Source organism: Ammospiza caudacuta, chromosome 29 (genome assembly GCF_027887145.1).
Source record: "Ammospiza caudacuta isolate bAmmCau1 chromosome 29, bAmmCau1.pri, whole genome shotgun sequence".
Lineage (NCBI taxonomy): Eukaryota > Metazoa > Chordata > Aves > Passeriformes > Passerellidae > Ammospiza > Ammospiza caudacuta.
Genome location: NC_080621.1, coordinates 1183249 through 1209057, shown reverse-complemented (window position 1 = coordinate 1209057; position 25809 = coordinate 1183249). Strand labels below are relative to the sequence as shown.

Genomic DNA, 25809 nt, shown 5'->3' with positions numbered 1-25809 from the left:
GGAGGGGAACTGGGGATACTGGGAGGGAGTGGGAGGAACTGGGGATACTGGAGGGACTGGGAGCACTGGGAGCACTGGGAGCCAGCCCTGGGAGCGGCACTGCCAGGGTAACTGGGGATACCGGGAACACTGGGAGGGGAACTGGGGATACTGGGAGGGACTGGGGATACTGGGAGGGGAACTGGGGATACTGGGAGCACTGGGAGCCAGCCCTGGGAGCGGCACTGCCACGGTGACTGGGGATACTGGGAACACTGGGAGGGACTGGGAGGGGAACTGGGGATACTGGGAGGGACTGGGAACACTGGGAGGGGAACTGGGAACACTGGGAATACTGGGAGTGGCGCTGCGAGGGTAACTGGGAGCACTGGGAGGGACTGGGAAGGACTGGGAGCGGCGCTGCGAGGGTGACTGGGGATACTGGGAGGGGAACTGGGGATACTGGGAGGGGAACTGGGATACTGGGAGGGGAACTGGGGATACTGGGAACACTGGGAATACTGGGAGGGACTGGGATATTGGGGATACTGGGAGGGACTGGGGATACTGGGAGGGGCGCTGCGAGGGTAACTGGGGATACTGGGAACACTGGGAGCAACTGGGGGGAACTGGGCAAACTGGGAGCACTGGGAGGGGAACTGGGAGGGGAACTGGGGAAAGGGGGAGCACTGGGAGGGAATTTCAGGCTCCCCCCTCCCCACGAATCAATTTTGGGGTGGGAACCCCAATTTTGGGGGTGGTATCACCAATTTTGGGGGTGGGATCCCCAATTTTGAGGGTGGGATCCCCAAATTTTTCAGGGGTAATCCCAATTTTGGGGTGGGGGTGTCCCCAAGTGACCCCTCTCCCCTCCCCCCCCCCCAGACATCAACGAGTGTGTGGGGGAGGGGCCCCCGCCCTGCCCCCCCTCCCAGAGCTGCCACAACACCGAGGGGGGGTTCAGGTGCGAGTGCAACCGCGGCTACCGCGCCCGCACCCCCAAAAACGGCACCGGGAGCCCCGAAAATGGGGTGGAGACCCCAAAAACGGCACCGGGACCCCCGAAAATGGGGTGGAGACCCCCAAAAACGGCACCGGGAGCCCCGAAAATGGGGCAGGGACCCCAAAAACGGCACCGGGACCCCCGGAAACAGCACCGGGACCCCCGAAAATGGGGCAGGGACCCCCGAAAACGGCACCGGGACCCCCAAAAATGGGGCAGGGACCCCCGGAAACGGCACCGGGACCCCCGGAAACAGCACCGGGACCCCCGAAAATGGGGCAGGGACCCCCAAAAACGGCACCGGGACCCCCGGAAATGGGATGAGGGCCCCCGAGAACGGCCCCATTGATTGTGAAGGTCAGAGACCCCTCCCCAAACCCTGAAATCTCCCCCCAAAGAAACCCCAAAATCTTCCCTTGAGTTCTCCCAAAGAAACCCCAAAAATTCCCCCCAAAAATCCCTTCAGGGATCCCCCAAAGAAACCCCAAAATTCCCAAAAAATTCCCCCCAAAATTCCCCTCAGGAACCCCGAAATCCCCCCCAGTCCATCCCAGTTCATTCCCAGTGCTCCCAGTAAGATCCCAGTGCTCCCAGTCCCTCCCAGTCCCTCCCAGTGCTCCCAGTTTCCCATCCAGACCTTCCCAGTATTCCCAGTCCCCCCCTCAGTCCATCCCAGTCCCTCCCAGTCTCTCCCAGTCTCTCCCAGTCCCTCCCAGTCCATCCCAGTTTCTCATCCAGACCTTCCCAGTATTCCCAGTTCCCTCCCAGTTCCTTCCCAGTCCTTCCCCAGTTCCCTCCCAGTGCTCCCAGTAACCTCCCAGTGACATCCCAGTAACCCTCCCATTGCTCCCAGTAAGATCCCAGTGACATCCCAGTGCTCCCAGTGCCGCCCAGTCCATCCCAGTCCATCCCAGTTCCCTCCCAGTCCATCCCAGTTCCCTCCCAGTCCCTCCCAGTTCCCTCCCAGTCCATCCCAGTCCATCCCAGTCCATCCCAGTCCATCCCAGTTCCCTCCCAGTTCCCTCCCAGTCCCTCCCAGTTCCATCCCAGTCCATCCCAGTCCATCCCAGTCCATCCCAGTTCCCTCCCAGTTCCCTCCCAGTCCCTCCCAGTCCATCCCAGTTCCATCCCAGTCCATCCCAGTCCATCCCAGTTCCATCCCAGTCCCTCCCAGTCCCTCCCAGTTCATCCCAGTCCATCCCAATCCATCCCAGTCCATCCCAGTCCATCCCAGTCCCTCCCAGTCCCTCCCAGTTCCATCCCAGTCCATCCCAGTCCCTCCCAGTTCATCCCAGTCCATCCCAATCCATCCAGTCCCTCCCAGTTCCCCTCCCCCACCCCTCCAAAGCCCCTCCCCCCAATTTCGGGGTGCTTTCTCCCCATTTTTGGGGTTTTCTCTGTTTCTGGGGTTTTCTCCCAATTTTTTTTGGGGGTTCTCCCATTTCTGGGGGGGTCTCACCCCATTTTTTGGGGGGGTTCCCCATTTTCGGGGAGTTTCTCCCCATTTTTGGGGGGTTTCTCTCCATTTTTTGGAGACTTCTCCCCATTTTTGGGGAGGTCTCCCAATTTTTGGGGGTTCCCCCCATTTTTGGGAGGTTTCTCCCCATTTTGGGGGGTTACCCAATTTTTGATGGATTTTCCCCAATTTTGGGTTTTTCTCCCCAATTTCGTGTGATTCTCCCTCCTTTTTCAGGGTCTATCCCATTTTTGGGGGGTTTCTCCCCATTTTTGGGGGGGATTCTCCCCATTTTGGGGTTTTCTCTATTTCTGGGGGTCTCTCCCCATTTTTGGGGGGATTCTCCCCATTTTCGGGGGGATTCCCTCCATTTTTGGGGTGTTTCTCCCCATTTTTAGGTGATTTTCCCCATTTTCGGGGGGATTCCCCCCTTTTTGGGGCTTTCTCCCCATTTCTGGGGGGTTTCTCCCCATTTTTGGGGGATTTTTCCCATTTTCGGGGTTTTCACCCCAATTTGGGCCCCCAGATGAGGACGAGTGCGCCGAGCGGGGGGAGGGGCTGTGCGAGGGGGGCTCCGTTTGCCTCAACACCCCCGGGAGCTACGAGTGCCACTGCCCCCCCCCCGGGAGGGGACCCCCGGGGCCGGACGGCTGCCCAGGTGAGACCCCTCCCCAAATTCACCAAAATCCCCCAAAAATCCCACCAAAAATCGGTCCAAAATCCCCCCAAAAATCGCCTCAAAATGCCCCAAAAATTCCAAATATTGCCCCAAAATTCAGCCCCAACCCCCCCCGGGGCTGCCTGGGTGTCCAGGTGAGACCCCTTCCCAAATTCACCAAAATCCCCCAAAAATCCCACCAAAAATCCCACCAAAAATCAAAAAATCCCCACAAAAATCCCAAAAATCACCTCAAATTCATCACAAAAATCCCAAGATTCAGCCCCAAACCCCCCCTGGGACCGGCCGGCTGCCCAGGTGAGACCCCTCCCCAAATTAACCCAAATACCCCCAAAAATCCCACCAAAAATCCCACCAAAATTGCCTCGAAATGCCCCAAAAATCCCCACAAAAATCCAAAATTCACCTCAAATTCATCACAAAAATCCCAAAATTCAGCCCCAAACCTCCCCGGGCCCAGACAGCTGCCCAGGTGAGACCCCTCCCCAAATTTACCCAAATCCCCCAAAAATCCCACCAAAATTGCCTCGAAATGCCCCAAAAATCCCCACAAAAATCCCAAAAATCGCCTCAAATTCATCACAAAAATCCCAAAATTCAGCCCCAAACTCCCCCCGGGCCCAGACAGCTGCCCAGGTGAGACCCCTCCCCAAATTAACCCAAATCCCCCCAAAAATCCCACCAAAAATCGCCTCGAAATGCCACAAAAATCCCCACAAAAATCCCAAAAATCGCCTCAAATTCATCACAAAAATCCCAAAATTCAGCCCCAACCCCCCCCGGGGCTGGCCGGGTGCCAAGGTGAGACCCCTCCCCAAATTTACCCAAAATACCCCCAAAATCCCACAAAAATCCCCCCAAATATCGCGTCAAATTCGTCCGCAAAATCACAAAAATCTGCCCCAAAATCCCAAAATTCAGCCCCAAACCCCCCTGGGACCGGCTGACTGCCCAGGTGAGACCCCTTCCCAAATTAACCCAAAAATCCCCCAAAAAATCCCCACAAAAATCCTGAAAATCGCCCCAAATTTGACCCCAAAATCCCAAAATTCAGCCCACAAATCTCCCCCAAAATCCCCCCCCAAAAAAATCCCAAAAATTGCCTGAAATTTGCCCCCAAAATCGCAAAAATTGCCCCAAAATCATCCCCAAAAATCGCCCCCCCCCACAAATCAGCCCAAAATCCCAAAAATTGCCCAAAAAATCCCCTTGAAAAATCCCCCAAATCAGCCCAAAAATCCAAAAAATTCCCCCAAATATCCCAAAATCCCCCCAAACCACCAGAACCCTCAAAATTCTCCACCCCTGGGACCTCAAAATCCCCAAATCCCCCCCAAAACCCCAAAATTTTTCTCCTGGGACCCCAAAATTTCTCTCAAATGCCTCAAATTGGGGGCGGGGCGTGTGTTGGCCACGCCCCTTCCATGGCCACGCCCTCTCTGACCACGCCCCCTTCCCCTCCCCCAGCGGTGCCGGTGCCCCCCGAAATCTGCCCCGAGGAGGAGCAGGTGAGGGGGACCCCGAAATTGGGGAGGGAGACCCCAAAACTGGGGGGAAAAACCCAAAATTGGGGAGAAAACCCCGAAATTTGGGACTCCAAAATTGGGGAGAAAACCCCGAAATTTGGGGCTCCAAAATTGGGGAGAAAACCCCGAAATTGGGGGGAAAACCCCAAAATTTGGGACCCCGAAATTGGGGGGAAAACCCCAAAATTTGGGACCCCGAAATTGGGGTGGGGGGACCCCAAAACTGGGGAGGGGGGACCCCGAAATTGGGGAGAAAACCCCGAAATTGGCGGGAAAATCCCAAAATTTGGGACCCTGAAATTGGGGAGGGAGACCCCGAAATTGGCGGGAAAACCCCAAAATTTGGGACCTCGAAATTGGGGAGGGGGGAGCAGAAACTGGGGACGGGGATCCGAAATTGGGGAGGGGACCCCAAAATTTGGGAGAGGGATCCTGAAATTTGGGGGGGAATCCAAAATTGGGGACCCTGAAAATTGGGGAGGGCGAAACCCCAAAATGGGGAGGAAACCCCAAAATTGAGGACCCCAAAATTGGGGAGGGGGGGACCCAAAATTGGGGAGGGGAACCCCAAAATTTGGGACCCCGAAATTGGGGAGGGAGACCCCAAATTGGGGAGAAAATCCCAAAATTTGGGACCCCGAAATTGGGGAGGGGGACCCCGAAACTGGGGGGAAAACCCCGAAACTTGGGACCCCAAAATTGGGGAGGGGGGAGCCCGAAATTGGGGGAAAAACCCCAAAAATTGGGACCCCAAAATTGGGGAGGGGGGGACCCAAAATTGGGGAGGGGAACCCCAAAATTTGGGACCCCGAAATTGGGGAGGGAGACCCCAAATTGGGGAGAAAATCCCAAAATTTGGGACCCCGAAATTGGGGAGGGGGACCCCGAAATTGGGGGGAAAACCCCGAAACTTGGGACCCCAAAATTGGGGAGGGGGGAGCCCGAAATTGGGGGAAAAACCCCAAAAATTGGGACCCCAAAATTGGGGAGGGGGAAGCCCCAAATTAGGGAGAAAACCCCAAAATTTGGGACTCCGAAATTGGGGGAGGGGACCCCGAAATTGGGCGGAAAACCCCAAAATTTGGGACCCCAAAATTGGGGAGGGGGACCCCGAAATTGGGGGGAAAACCCCGAAATTTGGGACCCCGAAATTGGGGAGGGGGGACCCCGAAATTGGGGGGAAAAACCCAAAATTTGGGACCCCGAAATTGGGGAGAAAACCCCGAAATTGGGGGGAAAACCCCAAAATTTGGGACCCCAAAATTGGGGAGGGTCCCAGAATTGGGGATCCAAAAATTGGGGAGGGGGACCCCCAAATTAGGGAGAAAACCCCAAAATTTGGGACCCCGAAATTGGGGAGGGGGGACCCCGAAATTGGGGGGAAAACCCCGAAATTTGGGACCCCGAAATTGGGGAGGGGGGACCCCTAAATTGGGGGGAAAACCCAAAATTTGGGACCCCGAAATTGGGGAGGGTCCCAGAATTGGGGATCCAAAAATTGGGGAGGGGGACCCCCAAATTAGGGAGAAAACCCCAAAATTTGGGACACCGAAATTGGGGAGAAAACCCCGAAATTGGGGGGAAAACCCCAAAATTTGGGACCCCAAAATTGGGGAGGGGGGACCCCGAAATTGGGGGGAAAACCCCAAAATTTGGGACCCCAAAATTGGGGAGGGGAGACCCCGAAATTGGGGGGAAAACCCCGAAATTTGGGACCCCGAAATTGGGGAGGGGGGAGCCCAAAATTGGGGGCAAAATCCCAAAATTTGGGACCCCGAAATTGGGGAGAAAACCTCGAAATTGGGGGGAAAACCCCAAAATTTGGGACCCCAAAATTGGGGAGGGTCCCAGAATTGGGGATCCAAAAATTGGGGAGGGGGACCCCCAAATTAGGGAGAAAACCCCAAAATTTGGGACACCGAAATTGGGGAGGGGGGACCCCGAAATTGGGGGCAAAACCCCGAAATTTGGGACCCCGAAATTGGGGAGAAAACCCCGAAATTGGGGGGGAAATCCCAAAATTTGGGACCCCAAAATTGGGGAGGGGGGAGCCCGAAATTGGGGGCAAAATCCCAAAATTTGGGACCCCGAAATTGGCGGGAAAATCCCAAAATTTGGGAGCCCAAAATTGAGGGGAAAACCCCAAAATTTGGGACCCCGAAATTGGAGAGAAAACCCCGAAATTTGGGACCCCAAAATTGGGGAGGGGGAGCCCAAAATGGGGAGGGGGGACCCAAAATTTGGGACCCCAAAATTGGGGAGGGGGAGCCCAAAATTTGGAGGGGGGACCCGAAATTTGGGGGAGGTCCCAAATTTATGGAAGGGGGGGAGGGGTCACAAAGGGAAACCCCAAATTTTGGGGAGGGTCCTCAAATCTGGGGGGGATTTTCCCCAAATTTTGGGGTTCGCAAGCACCCCAATTTTTGGGGGGGGGGGTGTTGGGGATTTTGGGGGAGGGGTCCCCGGGATTTGGGGGGTCCCTCTGAGCCCTCCCTGCCCCCCCCAGGGCTGTGATTTGGGGGAGACCCTGACCCAAATTGCCGAGGAGCTGAGGGGGGGGCGAGACCCCCGGAGAGTGCTGCAGGTTTGGGGGGGGCCGGGGGGATTTTGGGGGGTCCTGGGGGGGTTTTGGGGGGTCCTGGGGGGGTTTGGAGGGATTTTGGGGGGTCCTGGGGGGGTTTTGGGGGGTCCCGGGGGGGTTTTGGGGGTCATGGGGGGATTTTGGGGGGTCCTGGGGGGGATTTGGGTGAATTTTGGGAGGTTTTAAGGGGTCCCGGGGGGTCCTGGGGGGAATTTGGGGGGTCCTGGGGGGATTCTGGGGAGTCCCAGGGGGGTTTTGGGGGGTCCTGAGGGTTTGGGGGGGTCCTGGGAGGATTTTGGGGGGGTTTTGGGTGATTTTCTGGGGTCCTGTGGGGGGGAAATTGGGTGAATTTTGGGAGGTTTTGAGGGGTCCTGGGGGGAATTTGGGGAGTCCCGGGGGAATTTTGGGGGTCCTGGGGGGGATTTTGGGGAGTTTGGGGGATTTTGGGGTGTTTTATTTATGATTTTCTGGGGTCCTGGGGGTTGGGGGGAGATTTGGGTGAATTTTGGGAGGTTTTGAGGGGTCCTGGGGGGAATTTGGGGGGTCCCGGGGGGAATTTGGGGGGTCCTGGGGAGATTTTGGGGGGTCCCAGGGGAATTTTGGGGGTCCTGGGGGGGATTTTGGGGAGTTTGGGGGATTTTGGGGTGATTTTCTGGGGTCCTGGGGGGATTTTGGGGGGTCCCAGGGGAATTTTAGGAGGTTTGGGGGGTCCTGGGGGAGAATTTGGGGGGTCCTGGGGGGTTTAAGGGGGATTTTGAGGGGTCCTGGGGGGATTTTGGGGGGTCCCGGGGTGGTTTTGGGGCAGATTTTAGGATATTTTTAGTGCAGTTTTGGGGGATATTTTTGGGGTGTTTTTTAGGATTTTTGGGGATATTTTTGGGGGATATTTTTTAGGATTTTTGGGGATATTTTTGGGATGTTTTTTAGGATTTTTGGGGATATTTTTGGGATATTTTTTAGGATTTTTGGGGATATTTTTGGGATATTTTTGGCATATTTTGGGATATTTTGGGGATATTTTGGGATATTTTGGGGCAGTTTTTGGTATTTTTTGGGTATTTCCGTGTGTGATTTCGGGTCCCCCTCCCCAGGATCTGCTCTCGGCGCTCGGGGGGGCCCTGGGGGGGGTCCCTGGGTATTTTTGGGATATTTTTGGGATATTTTTTGGGACATTTTTGGGATATTTTTGGGACATTTTAGAGATATTTTAGGGATATTTTAGGGATATTTTGGGATATTTTGGGGCAGTTTTTGGTATTTTTTGGGTGTTTCCGTGTGTGATTTCGGGGTCCCCCTCCCCAGGATCTGCTCTCTGTGCTCGGGGGGGCCCTGGGTATTTTTGGGATATTTTAGGGATATTTTGGGGATATTTTTTTGGGATATTTTGGGGATATTTTTGGGATATTTTAGGGATATTTTTTGAGATATTTTTGGGATATTTTGGGGATATTTTGGGATATTTTGGGGCAGTTTTTTTGTATTTTTTGGGTGTTTCCGTGTCTGATTTCGGGGTGTCCCCCTCCCCAGGATCTGCTCTCGGCCCTGGGGGGGTCCTTGGGTATTTTTGGGATATTTTTTGGGACATTTTAGGGATATTTTTGGGATATTTTTTGGGATATTTTGGGATATTTTAGGGATATTTTGGGATATTTTGGTGCAGTTTTTGGTATTTTTTGTGTATTTCCCTGTGTGATTTCGGGGTGTCCCCCTCCCCAGGATCTGCTCTCGGCCCTGGGGGGGTCCTTGGATACTTTTGGGATATTTTGGGGATATTTTTGGGATATTTTTGGGTTATTTTCGGGATATTTTTTGGGATATTTTGGGGCTATTTTTTGGGATATTTTAGGATATTTTGGTGCAGTTTTTGGTATTTTTTGGGTGTTTCCGTGTGTGATTTCGGGGTCCCCCTCCCCAGGATCTGCTCTCTGTGCTCGGGGAGGTCCCTGGGTATTTTTGGGATATTTTAGGGATATTTTAGGGATATTTTTTGGGACATTTTGGGGATATTTTGGGGATATTTTTTGGGGATATTTTAGGATATTTTGGGGCAGTTTTTTTGTATTTTTTGGGTGTTTCCGTGTCTGATTTCGGGGTCCCCCTCCCCAGGATCTGCTCTCGGCCCTGGGGGGGTCCTTGGGTATTTTTGGGATATTTTTTGGGACATTTTAGGGATATTTTTGGGATATTTTTGGGGATATTTTTGGGGATATTTTTTTGGGATATTTTGGGATATTTTGGGGCAGTTTTTTGGTATTTTTTGGGTATTTCTGTGTCTGATTTTGGGGTCCCCCTCCCCAGGATCTGCTCTCTGTGCTTGGGGAGGTCCCTGGGTATTTTGGGGATATTTTTGGGATATTTTAGGGATATTTTTTGGGATATTTTTTTGGGATATTTTGGGGATATTTTTGGGATATTTTAGGATATTTTGGGGCAGTTTTTGGTATTTTTTGGGTGTTTCCGTGTGTGATTTCGGGGTCCCCCTCCCCAGGATCTGCTCTCGGCGCTCGGGGGGGCCCTGGGTATTTTTGGGATATTTTTGGGACATTTTAGGGATATTTTGGGGATATTTTTTGGGGATATTTTGGGGATATTTTTGGGCATATTTTTTGGATATTTTTTTGGGATATTTTTGGGATATTTTGGGGATATTTTTGAGGATATTTTTGGGATATTTTGGGGATATTTTGGGGATATTTTTGGGACATTTTAGGGATATTTTTTGGGACATTTTAGGGATATTTTGGGGATATTTTGGGGCAGTTTTTTGGTATTTTTTGGGTGTTTCCGTGTGTGATTTCGGGGTCCCCCTCCCCAGGATCTGCTCTCGGCGCTCGGGGGGGCCCTGGGGGGCTCCGCGGCCGCCGCCCCTCCCCCCCGGCGGCACCGCTGGCTCTCGGCGCTGCTGCGGGCGGGGGAGGGGCTGGCCCGGGGCGCGGGGACGCGGCTGCCACCGGGCACCGTCACCAATGTCACCGTGGGAACGGCAGGTAAGGGGTCGGTGTCACCCCAGTGTCACCTGTGTCACCGTGGGAACGGCAGGTAAGGGATCGGTGTCACCCCACTGTCACCTGTGTGTCACCAATGTCACCGTGGGAACGGCAGGTAAGGGATCAGTGTCACCCCTGTGTCACCTGTGTGTCACCAATGTCACCGTGGGAACGGCAGGTAAGGGATCAGTGTCACCCCGGTGTCACCTGTGTGTCACCAATGTCACCGTGGGAACGGCAGGTAAGGGATCAGTGTCACCCCGGTGTCACCTGTGTGTCACCTGGGTGTCACCAGTGTCACCACAGAGAGGGCAGGTAAGGGATTGGTGTCACCCCTGTGTCACCTGGGTGTCACCTGTGTCACCGTGGGAACGGCAGGTAAGGGATCAGTGTCACCTGTGTGTCACCAATGTCACCGTGGGAACGGCAGGTAAGGGGTCGGTGTCACCCCTGTGTCACCTGTGTGACCCTGTGTGTCACCTGGGTGTCACCTGGGTGTCACCTGTGTGTCCCTGAGTGTCACCTGTGTGTCACCTGTGTGTCACCAATGTCACCGCGGGAACGGCAGGTAAGGCGTCGGTGTCACCCCTGTGTCACCTGTGTGTCCCTGAGTGTCACCTGTGTGTCACCTGTGTGTCACCTGTGTGTCTCTGTGTCACCTGGGTGTCACTGTGTGTCCCTGAGTGTCACCTGTGTGTCCCTGAGTGTCACCTGTGTGTCACCTGTGTCACCTGTGTGTCACCAATGTCACCGTGGCAACGGCAGGTAAGGGATCAGTGTCACCCCAGTGTCACCTGGGTGTCACCTGTGTGTCACCAATGTCACCGTGGCAACGGCAGGTAAGGGATCAGTGTCACCCCAGTGTCACCTGGGTGTCACCAGTGTCACCACAGAGAGGGCAGGTAAGGGATTGGTGTCACCCCTGTGTCACCTGGGTGTCACCAATGTCACCGTGGGAACGGCAGGTAAGGGGTCGGTGTCACCTGGGTGTCACCTGTGTGACCCTGAGTGTCACCTGTGTGTCACCTGTGTGTCACCAATGTCACCGTGGGAACGGCAGGTAAGGCGTCGGTGTCACCCCTGTGTCACCTGTGTGACCCTGTGTGTCTCTGTGTCACCTGGGTGTCACCTGTGTGTCCCTGAGTGTCACCTGTGTGTCACCTGTGTGTCACCAATGTCACCGTGGGAACAGCAGGTAAGGGATCAGTGTCACCCCAGTGTCACCTGTGTCACCTGTGTGTCACCAATGTCACCGTGGGAACGGCAGGTAAGGGATCAGTGTCACCCCACTGTCACCTGGGTGTCACCTGGGTGTGACCAATGTCACCACAGAGAGGGCAGGTAAGGGATCGGTGTCACCCCTGTGTCACCTGTGTGTCACCAATGTCACCGTGGGAACGGCAGGTAAGGGGTCGGTGTCACCTGGGTGTCACCAATGTCACCGTGGGAACGGCAGGTAAGGGATTGGTGTCACCCCACTGTCACCTGTGTGTCACCTGTGTCACCAATGTCACCACAGAGAGGGCAGGTAAGGGATCGGTGTCACCTGGGTGTCACCCCAGTGTCACCAATGTCACCGTGGGAACGGCAGGTAAGGCTTGGGACACACCTGGGTGTCACCTGTGTCACCTCCTGTGTCACACCTGAGTGTCACTTGTCACCCCTAAACCCCACCCGAGTGTCACCCGAGTGTCACCTGAGTGTCACCTCCTGTGTCACCTGTGCCGGCTCCCTGTCACCTGTGCGTCACCTCAGTGTCACCTGTGTGTCACCTGTGCATCACCTCAGTGTCACCTGTGTGTCACCTGTGTGGCCTCAGTGTCATCTGTGTCACACCTGTGTGGCCTCAGTGTCACCTGTGTCACACCCGTGTCACACCTGTGTGTCCCCTGTGTGGCCTCAGTGTCACCTGTGTCACACCCGTGTCACACCTGTGTGTCCCCTGTGTCTGTGTCACCTCCGTCCCCTCCCTGTCCCCAACCCCCGGTGCCACCTTCCCCGCCCCTCCCCCCCTGTGCCGCTTCCTGTCCCCTCCTGTCACTTCCGGCCACTTCCTGTCCCCTCCCTGTCACCCTTTGTCACTTCTGTCACCCTGTGTCCCCTCCCTGCCACCCCCGCGCTGTCCCTGTCCCCTCCCCGCCACCCTTTGTCACTTCTGTCACCCTGTGTCACTTCTGTCACCCTGTGTCCCCTCCCTGTCACCCTGTGTCACTTCTGTCACCCTGTGTCCCCTCCCCACCACCCTGTGTCCCCTCCCTGCCACCCTTTGTGTCCCCTCCCCGCCACCCTTTGTCACTTCTGTCACCCTGTGTCCCCTCCCCACCACCCTGTGTCCCCTCCCTGCCACCCTGTGTCCCCTCCTCGTGTCCCCATCCCAGGGGTGGCACCGGCCCCGTGTCCCCAAGGGTGGCCCTGTCACCGTCGCTGTCCCCAGCCCCGGGGGTGGCACAGGGAGGTGACGGTGACCCCGTGCCCGGTGGTGGCATCAATGTCACCGCCCTGTCACCGTCCCTGTCCCCAGCCCCGGGGGTGGCACCGTGCCCATCGTGGCTCTGTCCCCTGAGGTGACACAGGGGTGGCACAGGGGGGTGACACCGTCCCTGGCCGTGTCCCAGGGGTGGCACAGATGGCACAGGGGTGGCACAGGAAGGTGACACCGTCCCTGTCCCTGTCCCTGTCCCTGTCCCCAGCGCTGTCCCTGGCCGTGTCCCTGGGGTGGCACAGGTGGCACAGGGGTGGCACAGGGGGGTGACACTGTCCCTCTGTCCCCAGCGCTGTCCCTGGCCGTGTCCCAGGGGTGGCACAGATGGCACAGGGGTGGCACAGGGAGGTGACACCGTCCCTGTCCCTGTCCCTGTCCCCAGCGCTGTCCCTGGCCGTGTCCCTGGGGTGGCACAGGTGGCACAGGGGTGGCACAGGGGGGTGACACTGTCCCTCTGTCCCCAGCGCTGTCCCTGGCCGTGTCCCAGGGGTGGCACAGATGGCACAGGGGTGGCACAGGGAGGTGACACTGTCCCTGTCCCTGTCCCTGTCCCCAGCGCTGTCCCTGGCCGTGTCCCTGGGGTGGCACAGGGGTGGCACAGGGAGGTGACACTGTCCCTCTGTCCCCAGCGCTGTCCCTGGCCGTGTCCCGGGGGTGGCACAGGGGTGTCACTGTCCCCAATGGTGACACTGTCCCTTTGTGTCCCCAGTTCTGTCCCTGAGGTGACACAGGGGGTGTCCCTGTCACCCTGGGGTGGCACAGGAAGGTGACACTGTCCCTGTCCCTGTCCTTGTCCCCAGCGCTGTCCCTGGGGTGGCACACAGGTGGCACAGGGGTGTCACTGTCCCCAATGGTGACACTGTCCCTCTGTCCCCAGCGCTGTCCCTGGCCGTGTCCCTGGGGTGGCACAGGGGTGGCACAGGGGGGTGACACTGTCCCTCTGTCCCCAGCGCTGTCCCTGGCTGTGTCCCTGGGGTGGCACAGGGGGGTGACACTGTCCCTGTCCCTTTGTGTCCCCAGTTCTGTCCTTGGCCATGTCCTGGGGTGGCACAGGTGTCCCAGGGGTGGCACTGTCCCCAATGGTGACACTGTCCCTCTGTCCCCAGCGCTGTCCCTGGCCGTGTCCCTGGGGTGGCACAGGTGTCCCAGGGGTGGCACTGTCCCCAATGGTGACACTGTCCCTCTGTCCCCAGCGCTGTCCCTGGCCGTGTCCCGCGGTGCCACCCCCGGCCCTGTCACCCTGGCGGTCCCTGGGGTGACGCTCGAGGTCCCCCCCGAGGTGGCGCTGGACCCGGAGAGCGGTACGGGGACATGGGGACACTGAGGGGACATCGGGGACACTGAGGGGACATCGGGGACATCGGGGACAATGGGGACACTGAGGGGACATCGGGGACACTGAGGGGACATCGGGGACAATGGGGACACTGAGGGGACATCAAGGACATCGGGGACACTGAGGGGACATCGGGGACATCGGGGACAATGGGGACAATGAGGACATTGGGGACATCGGGGACAGTGGGGACATTGAGGGGACATTGAGGGGACATTGGGGACAATGGGGTCAGTGGGGGCATTGGGGGACAACGGAGACATTGGGGACAGTGGGGACAATGGGGACATTGGGGACACCTTGGGGACATTGGGGACAATGGGGACATTGGGGACAATGGGGACATTGAGGGGACGTTGGGGGGACATTGGGGACAATGGGGACATTGGGGGACATTGGGGGACATTGGGGACAGTGGGGAAAATGGGGACATCAGGGACAATGGGGACATTGGGGACACTGAGGGGACATTGGGGACAACGGGGGATATTGGGGGGAAATTTAGGGGGACATTGGGGACACTGAGGGGACACTGGGGGACATCAGGGACAATGGGGACACTGGGGACAGTGGGGACATTGAGGGGACATTGGGGGGGATGCTGGGGACACTGGGGACACTGGGGACATTGGGGACACTGGGGGGACATTGGGGACACTGAGGGGACATTGGGGACAACGGGGGATATTGGGGGGACATTTAGGGGGACATTGGGGGATACTGGGGGACATTGGGGACATTGGGGACATCGAGGACACTGAGGACACTGGGGGGACATTGGGGACACTGGGGGGACATTGGGGACACTGGGGGGGACGTTGGGGACACTGGGGGGCTTTGGGGACACTGGGGGGACATTGAGGCGACATTGGGGACACTGGGGGGGGTTGGGAAAACTGGAAGGGGCCTGGGGTGACACTGGGGACACTGAGGGGACACCGGGGGGGATTTTGGGGTCATTTCTGGGGATTTTGGGGTCACTTTGTGTCCTCCCCCCGCAGCGCTGTCCCTGCTGGCCCCGGGGGGGTTTGGGGCTCATTTTGGGGCTATTTTGGGCTCATTTTGGGGCCATTTTGGGACTATTTTGGGCTCATTTTGGGTTATTTTTTGTCCTTTTTCTGCCCCAGGTCTCTCTTTAGTGGGATTGCTGACCCTGGGGGGGATTTTGGGGCCATTTTGGGCTCATTTTGGGCTCATTTTGGGCTCATTTTGGGTTAATTTTAAGCTCATTTTTGGTTATTTTTTGTCCTTTTTCCCCCAGGTCTCTCTTTAGTGGGATTGCTGACCCTGGGGGGGATTTTGGGCTCATTTTGGGCTTATTTTGGGCTCATTTTGGGCTATTTTGTGTCCTTTTTCCGCCCAGGCCTGTCCCTGGTGGGGCTGCTGACCCTGGGGGGGATTTTGGGCTCATTTTGGGTTATTTTGTGTCCTTTTTCCCCCAGGTCTCTCTTTAGTGGGATTGCTGACCCTGGGGGGGATTTTGGGCTCATTTTGGGCTCATTTTGGGGGAGATTTTCGGGTAATTTCAGGGGATTTTGGGCACATTTTGGGTTATTTTTTGTCCTTTTTCCCCCCAGGTCTGTCCCTGGTGGGGCTGCTGACCCTGGCTGGGCTCCCCCAGGCGCTCTCGGGGGGATTTTGGGCTCATTTTGGGGCTATTTTGGGCTCATTTTGGGCTCATTTTGGGTTATTTTTTGTCCTTTTTCCCCCCCAGGTCTGTCTTTAGTGGGATTGCTGACCCTGGGGGGATTTTGGGCTCATTTTGGGTTACTTTTTGTCCTTGTTTTTCCGCCCAGGTCTCTCTTTAAGTGGGATTGCTGACCGTGGCCGGGCTCCCCCAGGCGCTCTCGGGGGGATTTTGGGCTCATTTTGGGCTCATTTTGAGCTCATTTTCAGCTCATTTTTTGTCCTTTTTCCCCCAGGTGTCTCTTTAGTGGGGCTGCTGACCCTGGGGGGGATTTTGGGCTCATTTTGGGGCCATTTTGGGCTCATTTTGGGCTCATTTTGAGCTCATTTTCAGCTCATTTTTTGTCCTTTTCCCCCCAGGTCTCTCTTTAGTGGGGCTGCTGACCCTGGGGGGGATTTTGGGCTCATTTTGGGCTCATTTTGAGCTCATTTTCAGCTCATTTTTTGTCCTTTTTCCCCCAGGTCTCTCTTTAGTGGGGCTGCTGACCCTGGGGGGGATTTTGGGCTCATTTTGGGCTCATTTTGAGCTCATTTTCAGCTCATTTTTTGTCCTTTTTCCCCCCAGGTCTCTCTTTAGTGGGGCTGCTGACCCTGGGGGGGATTTTGGGCTCATTTTGGGGCCATTTTGGGCTCATTTTGGGCTCATTTTGAGCTCATTTTCAGCTCATTTTTTGTCCTTTTTCCCCCAGGTGTCTCTTTAGTGGGATTGCTGACCCTGGGGGGGATTTTGGGCTCATTTTGGGCTCATTTTGAGCTCATTTTCAGCTCATTTTTTGTCCTTTTTCTCCCCAGGTCTCTCTTTAGTGGGGCTGCTGACCCTGGGGGGGATTTTGGGCTCATTTTGGGGCCATTTTGGGCTCATTTTGGGCTCATTTTGAGCTCATTTTCAGCTCATTTTTTGTCCTTTTTCCCCCAGGTCTCTCTTTAGTGGGGCTGCTCACCCTGCCCGGGCTCCCCCAGGCGCTCTCGGGGGCTCCCCCCGTTCTCTGGGGGGGCTGGGGGGGGTCCCTGCCCCGTCCCCCCCGCCGGGGCCGCCCCTTCCCCTCGTACCGGGTCCTGTCCCCGGTGGGCGCCGCCTTCGTCACCCGCGAGCGGCCGCGACGGGCCCGGGGCGGAGCCGCCGTCACGCTGAGGTTCCGGCACCCCGAACCGGTCAGGGACCGCCGAAAGCAGAAATAATGGGGGAAAACATGGGGAGAAATCAGAAATAATGGGGGAAAAAATCATCCAAAAATGGGGGGAAAATTATCCAAAAATGGGGGGAAAATCACCCCAAAAATGGGGGAAAATCACCCAAAAAATGGGGGGAAAATCAAAAATAATGGGGGAAAAATCAAAAATAATGGGGGAAAAACATGGGGAGAAATCAGAAATAATGGGGGAAAATCAAAAATAATGGGGGAAAAAAATCACCCAAAAATGGGGGGAAAATCACCCAAAAAATGGGGGAAAATCAAAAATAGTGGGGGAAAAAATTATCCAAAAAATGGGGGGAAAATCACCCAAAAATGGGGGGAAAATAAAAAATAATGGGGGGAAAATCACCCAAACAATGGGACAGCCCCGCGGTCAGGCTGAGGTTCCGGCACCCCGAACCGGTCAGGGACCGCCGAAAGCAGAAATAATGGGGGAAAAACATGGGGAGAAATCAGAAATAATGGGGGGAAAATAAAAAATAATGGGGGAAAATAGTCACCCAAATAATGGGGGGAAAATCACTCAAAAAATGGGGGGAAATCACCTAAAAATGGGGGAAAAATCAAAAATAATGGGGGAAAAACATGGGGAGAAATCAGAAATAATGGGGGGAAAAAAATCACCCAAAAATGGGGAAAAAATCACCCAAAAATGGGGGAGAAATCACCCAAAAATGGGGGGAAATCACCCAAAAAATGGGGGAAAATCACCCAAAAAATGGGGGGAAAATCAAAAATAATGGGGGAAAAACATGGGGAGAAATCAGAAATAATGGGGGAAAAAATCACCCAAAAATGGGGGAGAAATCACCCAAAAATGGGGGGAAATCACCCCAAAATGGGGGAAAATCACCCAAAAAATGGGGGAAAATCACCCAAAAAATGGGGGGAAAAATCAAAAATAATGGGGGAAAAACATGGGGAGAAATCAGAAATAATGGGGGAAAAAATCACCCAAAAATGGGGGAGAAATCACCCAAAAATGGGGGGAAATCACCCCAAAATGGGGGAAAATCACCCAAAAAATGGGGGGAAAATCAAAAATAATGGGGGAAAAATCAAAAATAATGGGGGAAAAACATGGGGAGAAATCAGAAATAATGGGGGAAAAAAATCACCCAAAAATGGGGGAGAAATCACCCAAAAATGGGGGAGAAATCACCCAAAAATGGGGGGAAATCACCCCAAAAATGGGGGAAAATCACCCAAAAAATGGGGGGAAAATCAAAAATAATGGGGGAAAAACATGGGGAGAAATCAGAAATAATGGGGGAAAAAATCACCCAAAAATGGGGGAGAAATCACCCAAAAATGGGGGGAAATCACCCAAAACAATAGGGGGAAAATCACCCAAAAAATGGAGGAAAAATAAAAAATAATGGGGGGAAAATCACCCAAACAATGGGACAGCCCCGCGGTCAGGCTGAGGTTCCGGCACCCGGCACCGGTCAGGGACCGCCGAAAGCAGAAATAATGGGGGAAAAACATGGGGAGAAATCAGAAATAATGGGGGGAAAATAAAAAATAATGGGGGAAAATAGTCACCCAAATAATGGGGGGAAAATCACTCAAAAAATGGGGGGGAAATCACCTAAAAATGGGGGAAAAATCAAAAATAATGGGGGAAAAACATGGGGAGAAATCAGAAATAATGGGGGGAAAAAAATCACCCAAAAATGGGGAAAAAATCACCCAAAAATGGGGGAGAAATCACCCAAAAATGGGGGGAAATCACCCAAAAAATGGGGGAAAATCACCCAAAAAATGGGGGGAAAATCAAAAATAATGGGGGAAAAACATGGGGAGAAATCAGAAATAATGGGGGAAAAAAATCACCCAAAAATGGGGGGAAAATTATCCAAAAATGGGGGGAAAATCACCCAAAAAATGGGGGGAAAATTAAAAATAATGGGGGGAAAATAAAAAATAATGGGGGAAAAATCAAAAATAATGGGGGAAAAATCACCCAAAAAATGGGGGGAAAATCACCCAAAAAATGGGGTGAAAATAAAAAAATAGTGGGGGAAAAAATCACCCAAAAAATGGGGGGAAAATCACCCAAAAAATGGGGGAAAATCAAAAATAATGGGGGGAAAAATCACCCAAAAAATGGGGGGAAAATCACCCAAAAAATGGGGGTAAAAATCACCCAAAAATTGGGGGGAAAATCACCCAAAAAATGGGGGGAAAATAAAAAATAATGGGGGAAAATAATCACCCAAAAAATGGGGGGAAAATCACCCAAAAAATGGGGGGAAAATCAAAAAATAATGGGGGAAAAGTCAAAAATAATGGGGGAAAAAATCACCCAAAACTGGGGGGAAAATCACCCAAAAAATAGGGGGAAAATCACCAAAAAAATAGGAGGAAAATAAAAAATAATGGGGGAAAAATCAAAAATAATGGGGGAAAAAAGTCACCCAAAAAATGGGGGGAAAATCACCCAAACAATGGGAAAAAAATACAAAAAAATGGGGGGGAAATAACAAAAAATGAGGAGGAAAATCACAAAAAATGGGGGGGAAAGCACAAAAAAATGGGGGGGACATGCCCAAAAATGGGGGGGTGGGAGCCCAAAAACTGGGGGGAAAGTCACACAAAATGGGGGGGAAATGCTGAAAAATGGGGGGAAAGTCACACAAAATGTGGGCAAATGCTAAAAAATGGGGGGAAATTCACACAAAATGGGGGGGAAATGCTAAAAAATGGGGGGAAAGTAACACAAAATGTGAGGAAATGCTGAAAAATGGGGGGAAAGTCACACAAAATGTGAGGAAATGCTAAAAAATGAGGGGAAGTCACACAAAATGTGGGGAAATGCTAAAAAATGGGGGGAAATTCACACAAAATGTGAGGAAATGCTGAAAAATGGGGGGAAATTCACACAAAATGGGGGGGAAATGCTAAAAAATGGGGGGAAAGTCACACAAAATGTGGGGAAATGCTAAAAAATGGGGGAATAGTCACACAAAATGTGGGGGAAATGCTGAAAAATGGGGGGAAAGTCCCACAAAATGTGGGGAAATGCTGAAAAATGGGGGGAAAGTCACACAAAATGTGGGGAAATGTTAAAAAATAGGGGGAAGGTCACACAAAATGTGAGGAAATGCTAAAAAATGGGGGGGTGGGAGCCCAAAAAATGGGGGGAAAGTCACACAAAATGTGGGGGAAATGCTGAAAAATGGGGGGAAATTCACACAAAATGTGGGGGAAATGCTGAAAAATGGGGGGAAATTCACACAAAATGTGGGGGAAATGCTGAAAAATGGGGGGAAATTCACACAAAATGTGGGGGAAATGCTGAAAAATGGGGGGAAATTCACACAAAATGTGGGGGAAATGCTGAAAAATGGGGGGAAATTCACACAAAATGGGGGGGAAATGCTGAAAAATGGGGGGAAAGTAACACAAAAAACGGGGGGGAAATGGCATAAAATGGGGCGGGGACCCCCTGACCCCCCGGTTTTGTGCCCGCAGGAGCCCGAGCTGGGCGGCTCCGTCGTCTGCGCCTTCTGGAACCCCCGGGCCGGGCGCTGGGACACCGGGGGGTGCCGGGTGCTGCCCCCCGAAAACGGGAGCGGGACCCCCCCCCAGGGCCACGGCACCGTCTGCGCCTGCGAGCACCTGACCAGCTTCGCTGTGCTGCTGGCCTTCAACGAGATCCAGGTGCCCCAAAATCCCCCCAAATCACCCCAAAAACATCCCTAAATCGTCCCTAAAATAGCCTGAAAATATCCTCAAAATATCCCAAAAATATTCCAAAAATATCCCCAAAATATCCCAAAAATATTCTCAAAAGATCCCAAAAATATTATCAAAATATCCCAAAAATATCCTCAAAAACATCCCAAAAATATCCTCAAAATATCCCAAAAATATCCTCAAAATATCCCCAAAATATCCTCAAAATATCCCAAAAATATCCTCAAAATATCATTGAAATAACCCCAAAAATGCCCCAAAATCACCTGAGGGGCTTCGCTGTGCTGCTGGCCTTCAACGAGATCCAGGTGCCCCAAAATCCCCCAAAATCACCCCAAATACATCCCTAAAATGGCCTGAAAATATCCTCAAAATATCCCCAAAATATCCCAAAAATATCCTCAAAATATCCTCAAAATATCCCAAAAATATTCTCAAAATATCCCAAAAATATCCCCAAAAATATCCTCAAAATATCCCCAAAATATCCTCAAAATATCCCAAAAATATCCTCAAAATATCATTGACTTAACCCCAAAAATATCCCAAAAATGCCCCAAAATCACCTGAGGGGCTTCGCTGTGCTGCTGGCCTTCAACGAGATCCAGGTGCCCCAAAATCCCCCAAAATCACCCCAAAATCCCCCAGAATCACCCCAAAATCATCCCTAAAATAGCCTGAAAATATCCCAAAAATATCCTTAAAATATCCCAAAAATATCCTTGAATTAAGCCCAAAAACAGCCTCAAAATAACCCCAGGAACTGCTCCTAAAAAAAACCCCCCAAATCCCCTGAAATCAGCCCAAAAAACAGCCCCAAAACTACTCTGAAATCATCCCCGAAATAACCCCAAAACTCACCCCAAAATAACGCCCAAACTGCCACAAAAACATCCCAAAATCACCCCAAAACCACCCAAAAATGGCCCCAAATCACCCCAAAAATGGCCCCAAACCACCGAAATGACCCCAAAATCCCCCAAAATGGCCCCAAAACCATCAAAAATGGCCCCAAATCCTCAAAAATGGCCCCAAAACCCCCCAAAATGGCCCCAAATCCATCAAAAATGACCCCAAAACCCCCAAAAATTACCCCAAAACACCCCAAAAATGGCCCTAAAACCCCCCAAAAATGGCCCAAAACACCCCAAAAATGACCCCAAAACCCCCCAAAATGGCACCAAATCCATCAAAAATTACCCCAAAACCCCCCAAAATGGCACCAAATCCATCAAAAATTACCCCAAAACCCCCAAAAATTACCCCAAAACCCCCAAAAATTATCTCAAAACCCCCCAAAATTACCCCAAAACACCCCAAAAATGGCACCAAAATTCCCCAAAAATGGCCTCAAAACACCCCCAAAAATGGCCCCAAAACACCCAACAATGACCCCAAAACACCTCAAAAAATGGCCCTAAAACACCCTCAAAAATGGCCCCAAAACCCCCAAAAAATGGCCTCAAAACACCCCAAAAAATGGCCCCAAAACCCCCCAAAAATGGCCCCAAAACCCCCCAAAATGGCCCCAAAACCCCAAAAAATAGCCGCAAAACTCCAAAAATGTCCCCAAAACACCCCAAAAATGGCCCCAAAACCATCAAAAATGACCCCAAAACCACCCAAAAATGGCCCCAAAACCCCAAAAATGGCCCCAAATCACCCCAAAATGACCCCAAAACACCCCAAAAATGGCCCCAAAACCCCCAAAAATGGCCCCAAAACCATCAAAAATGGCCCCAAAACCTCAAAAATGACCCCAAAACCATCAAAAATGTCCCCAAAACCCCCAAAAATGAACACAAAAGCCCAAAAATGGCCCCAAAACCCCAAAAATGGCCCCAAAATTCCCCAAACATGACCCCAAAACACCCCAAAAATGGCCCCAAAACCTCCAAAAATGGCCCCAAAACACCCCAAAAATGGCCCCAAAACACCCCAAAAATGGCCCCAAAAAACCCCAAAAATGACCCCAAAACATCTCAAAAAATGGCCCTAAAACACCCCAAAAAATGGCCCCAAAAAACCCCAAAAATGGCCCCAAAACCCCAAAAATTACCCCAAAACCTCAAAAATGGCCCCAAAACACTCAAAAATGGCCCCAAAAATGGCCCCAAAAATGGCCCCAAAACCCCAAAAATGAGCCCAAAACCCCCCCAAATGACCCCAAAACCCCCAAAATGGCCCCAAAACCCTCCAAAAATGGCCCCAAAAACCCCAAAAATGGCCCGAAAACCCCCCCAAAAATGGCCCCAAAACCATCAAAAATCCCCCAAATCTCCCCCTAAACCACCCCAGGGACCCCCAAACTTGCCAGGAGTGGCCCTGGGAGTGGCACCGGTGGCCCTGGCGGTGACACCGGTGGCCCTGGGGGTGGCACTGGTGGCCTGGCGGTGACACCGGTGGCCCTGGAGTGGTTCTGGTGGCCCTGCCGTGGTTCTGGTGGCCCTGGCGGTGACACTGATGACACTGGAGGTGACACCAGGGATGTCCTGAGACGGTCCCAGAGGTGGCCTTGGTGGCCCTGGGGTGGCCCCGGTGTCACTGGGGCTGGTTCTGGTGGCCCTGGGGCTCCTGAGAAGGTCCCAGAGGTGGCCCTGGTGGCCCTGGGGTGTCACCGGTGTCACTGGCGATGTCCTTGAGGGTGGCCCTGGTGGCCCTGAAGGTCTCGAGAAGGTGCCAGGGGTGGCCCTGGTGGCCCTGGGAGTGTCACTGGGGGTGTCACTGGTGGCCTTGGTGGCCCCTGGGGGTCCCAAGGGGTGTCACTGATGACACTGGAGGTGACACTGGGGGTCCTGAGACGGTCCCAGGGGTGGCCCTGGTGGCCCTGAGCGTGTCACCGGTGTCACTGGCGATGTCCTTGAGGGTGGCCCTGGTGGCTCTGAGGCCCTGAGAAGGTCCCAGAGGTGGCCCTGGTGGCCCTGGGGGTGTCACTGGGGGTGCCATTGGTGGCCCTGGTGGCTTTTGAGAAAGTCCCAGGGGTGGCCCTGGGGGTGGCCCTGGTGGCCCTGGCGCGGTGTCACTGTTGGTGTCACAGGGGTGTCGCTGTCCCCCCCAGGACCACTGGCTGCTGGACCTGGTGACCCGGGTGGCCCTGTCCGTGTCCGTGGTGGCCTTGGTGGCCGCGGGTGCCACCTTCGCCCTGTCCCTGTCCGTGGTGGCCATGGGTGGGGGTGCCACTGGTGTCACTGGGGTGTCACTGATGATGCCACTGATGATGTCACTGATGATGTCACTGATGATGTCACTGATGTCATTGTCCCCAGGACCACTGGCTGCTGGACCTGGTGACCCGGGTGGCCCTGTCCGTGTCCGTGGTGGCCCTGGTGGCCGCGGGTGCCACCTTCGCCCTGTGCCGCGCCGTGGCCGAGCCGCGCCGGACGCTGCTGCTGCACCTGAGCCTGAGCCTGCTCGGGGGGCACCTGGCGTTCCTGCTGGGCATCGACGGGGCACACGGCCCGGTACGGGGGGCACCGGGGGGTCCCCAAAGGGATTTGGGGGCCTCTGAGGAAATTTAGGGAGGATTTGGGGTCATTTGGGGCAGATTTGGGGGGATTTTAGGGGGAATTTTGAAGGGATTTTGGCCGAGTTCAGAGGCGCCCCCTGGCGTTCCTGCTGGGCATCGACGGGGCACACGGCCCGGTACGGGGGGCACCAGGGGCTCCTCGAGGGGATTTGGGGGTCTCTGAGGAAATTTAGGGGGGATTTGGGGTCATTTGGGGAAGTTTAGGGGGGATTTGGGGTCATTTGAGGGGGATTTGGGGGGAATTTTGAAGGGATTTTGGCCGAGTTCAGAGGCGCCCCCTGGCGTTCCTGCTGGGCATCGACGGGGCACACGGCCCCGTACGGGGGGCACCGGGGGCTCCTCGAGGGGATTTGGGGGTCTCTGAGGAAATTTAGGGGGGATTTGGGGTCATTTGGGGAAGTTTAGGGGGGATTTGGGGTCATTTGAGGGGGATTTGGGGGGAATTTTGAAGGGATTTTGGCTGAGCTCAGAGGCGCCCCCTGGCGTTCCTGCTGGGCATCGAACGGGCACAGAGCCTGGCACGGGGCGGTTTGGGGATCCCCAGAGGGATTTGGGGGTCTCTGAGGAAATTTAGGGAGGATTTGGGGTCATTTGGGGCAGATTTGGGGGGATTTTAGGGGGAATTGTGCAGTAAGTTTGGCCGAGTTCAGAGGCGCCCCCTGGCGTTCCTGCTGGGCATCGACGGGGCACAGGGCCCGGTACGGGGGGCACCGGGGGCTCCTCGAGGGGATTCGGGCGCCTCTGAGGAAATTTAGGGGGGATTTGGGGTCATTTGGGGAAGTTTAAGGGGAATTTGGGGTCATTTGAGGGGGATTTGGGGCGATTTTGGGGGGATTTTAGGGGGATTTTCGGTGGAGTTCAGAGGCGCCCCCTGGCGTTCCTGCTGGGCATCGAAGGGGCACACGGCCCGGTACGGGGGGCACCGGGGGCTCCTCGAGGGGATTTGGGGGTCTCGGAGGAAATTTAGGGGGGATTTGGGGTCATTTGGGGAAGTTTAGGGGGCATTTGGGGTCATTTGGGGCAGATTTGGGGGGATTTGGGGTCATTTGAGGGGGATTTGGGCAAGTTTAGGGGGAATTTTGAAGGGATTTTGGCGGAGTTCAGAGGCGCCCCCTGGCGTTCCTGCTGGGCATCGAAGGGGCACAGTGCCCGGTGTGGGGGAATTTGGGGGGTCCCGAGGGGATTTGGGGGTCCTGGGGGGTCCCTGAGCAGATTTAGGGGAGATTTGGGATCATTTGGGGGGGAATTGGGGTCATTTCAGGGGGATTTGGGGGTGTTTGGAGGCGCCCCCTGGCGTTCCTGCTGGGCATCGATGGCACCTGTGTGCCCAGGTGTGTCCCTGTGCCACCTGTGTGTCACCTGTGTGTCACTGTGTGTCACTGTGTGTCCCCAGGTGTGTCCCTGTGCCACCTGTGTGTCACCTGTGTGTCACCTGTGTGCCACCTGTGTGTCCCCAATGTCCCCAGGTGTGTCCCTGTGCCACCTGTGTGTCACCTGTGTGTCATCTGTGTGTCACTGTGTGTCCCCAATGTCCCCAGGTGTGTCCCTGTGCCACCTGTGTGTCACTGTGTGTCCCCAATGTCCCCAGGTGTGTCCCTGTGCCACCTGTGTGTCACCTGTGTGTCACCTGTGTGTCACTGTGTGTCCCCAATGTCCCCAGGTGTGTCCCT

At 54.2% G+C, this 25809-nt stretch overlaps 2 protein-coding genes across 2 annotated transcripts in view; both read left to right on the top strand.

Moving 5' to 3' along the window:
* LOC131569147 (complement component C1q receptor-like) overlaps window positions 1-806 on the top strand; it is a 15713-nt gene extending 14907 nt beyond the window's left edge. Inside the window, exon 8 of the mRNA XM_058821370.1 lies at window positions 801-806. Within this exon, the coding sequence (XP_058677353.1) occupies window positions 801-806 (6 nt within the window). The remainder of the gene's footprint in view (window positions 1-800) is intronic.
* A 314-nt stretch (window positions 807-1120) lies between these two features.
* The window catches only part of LOC131569250 (adhesion G protein-coupled receptor E5-like), a 33536-nt gene continuing 8847 nt past the window's right edge, over window positions 1121-25809 (top strand). Inside the window, exons 1-9 of the mRNA XM_058821457.1 lie at window positions 1121-1339; window positions 2965-3096; window positions 4585-4625; window positions 7150-7227; window positions 10040-10211; window positions 13887-13994; window positions 16632-16867; window positions 20389-20577; window positions 23880-24074. Of these exons, the coding sequence (XP_058677440.1) occupies window positions 1303-1339; window positions 2965-3096; window positions 4585-4625; window positions 7150-7227; window positions 10040-10211; window positions 13887-13994; window positions 16632-16867; window positions 20389-20577; window positions 23880-24074 (1188 nt within the window). The 5' untranslated portion in view covers window positions 1121-1302. The remainder of the gene's footprint in view (window positions 1340-2964; window positions 3097-4584; window positions 4626-7149; window positions 7228-10039; window positions 10212-13886; window positions 13995-16631; window positions 16868-20388; window positions 20578-23879; window positions 24075-25809) is intronic.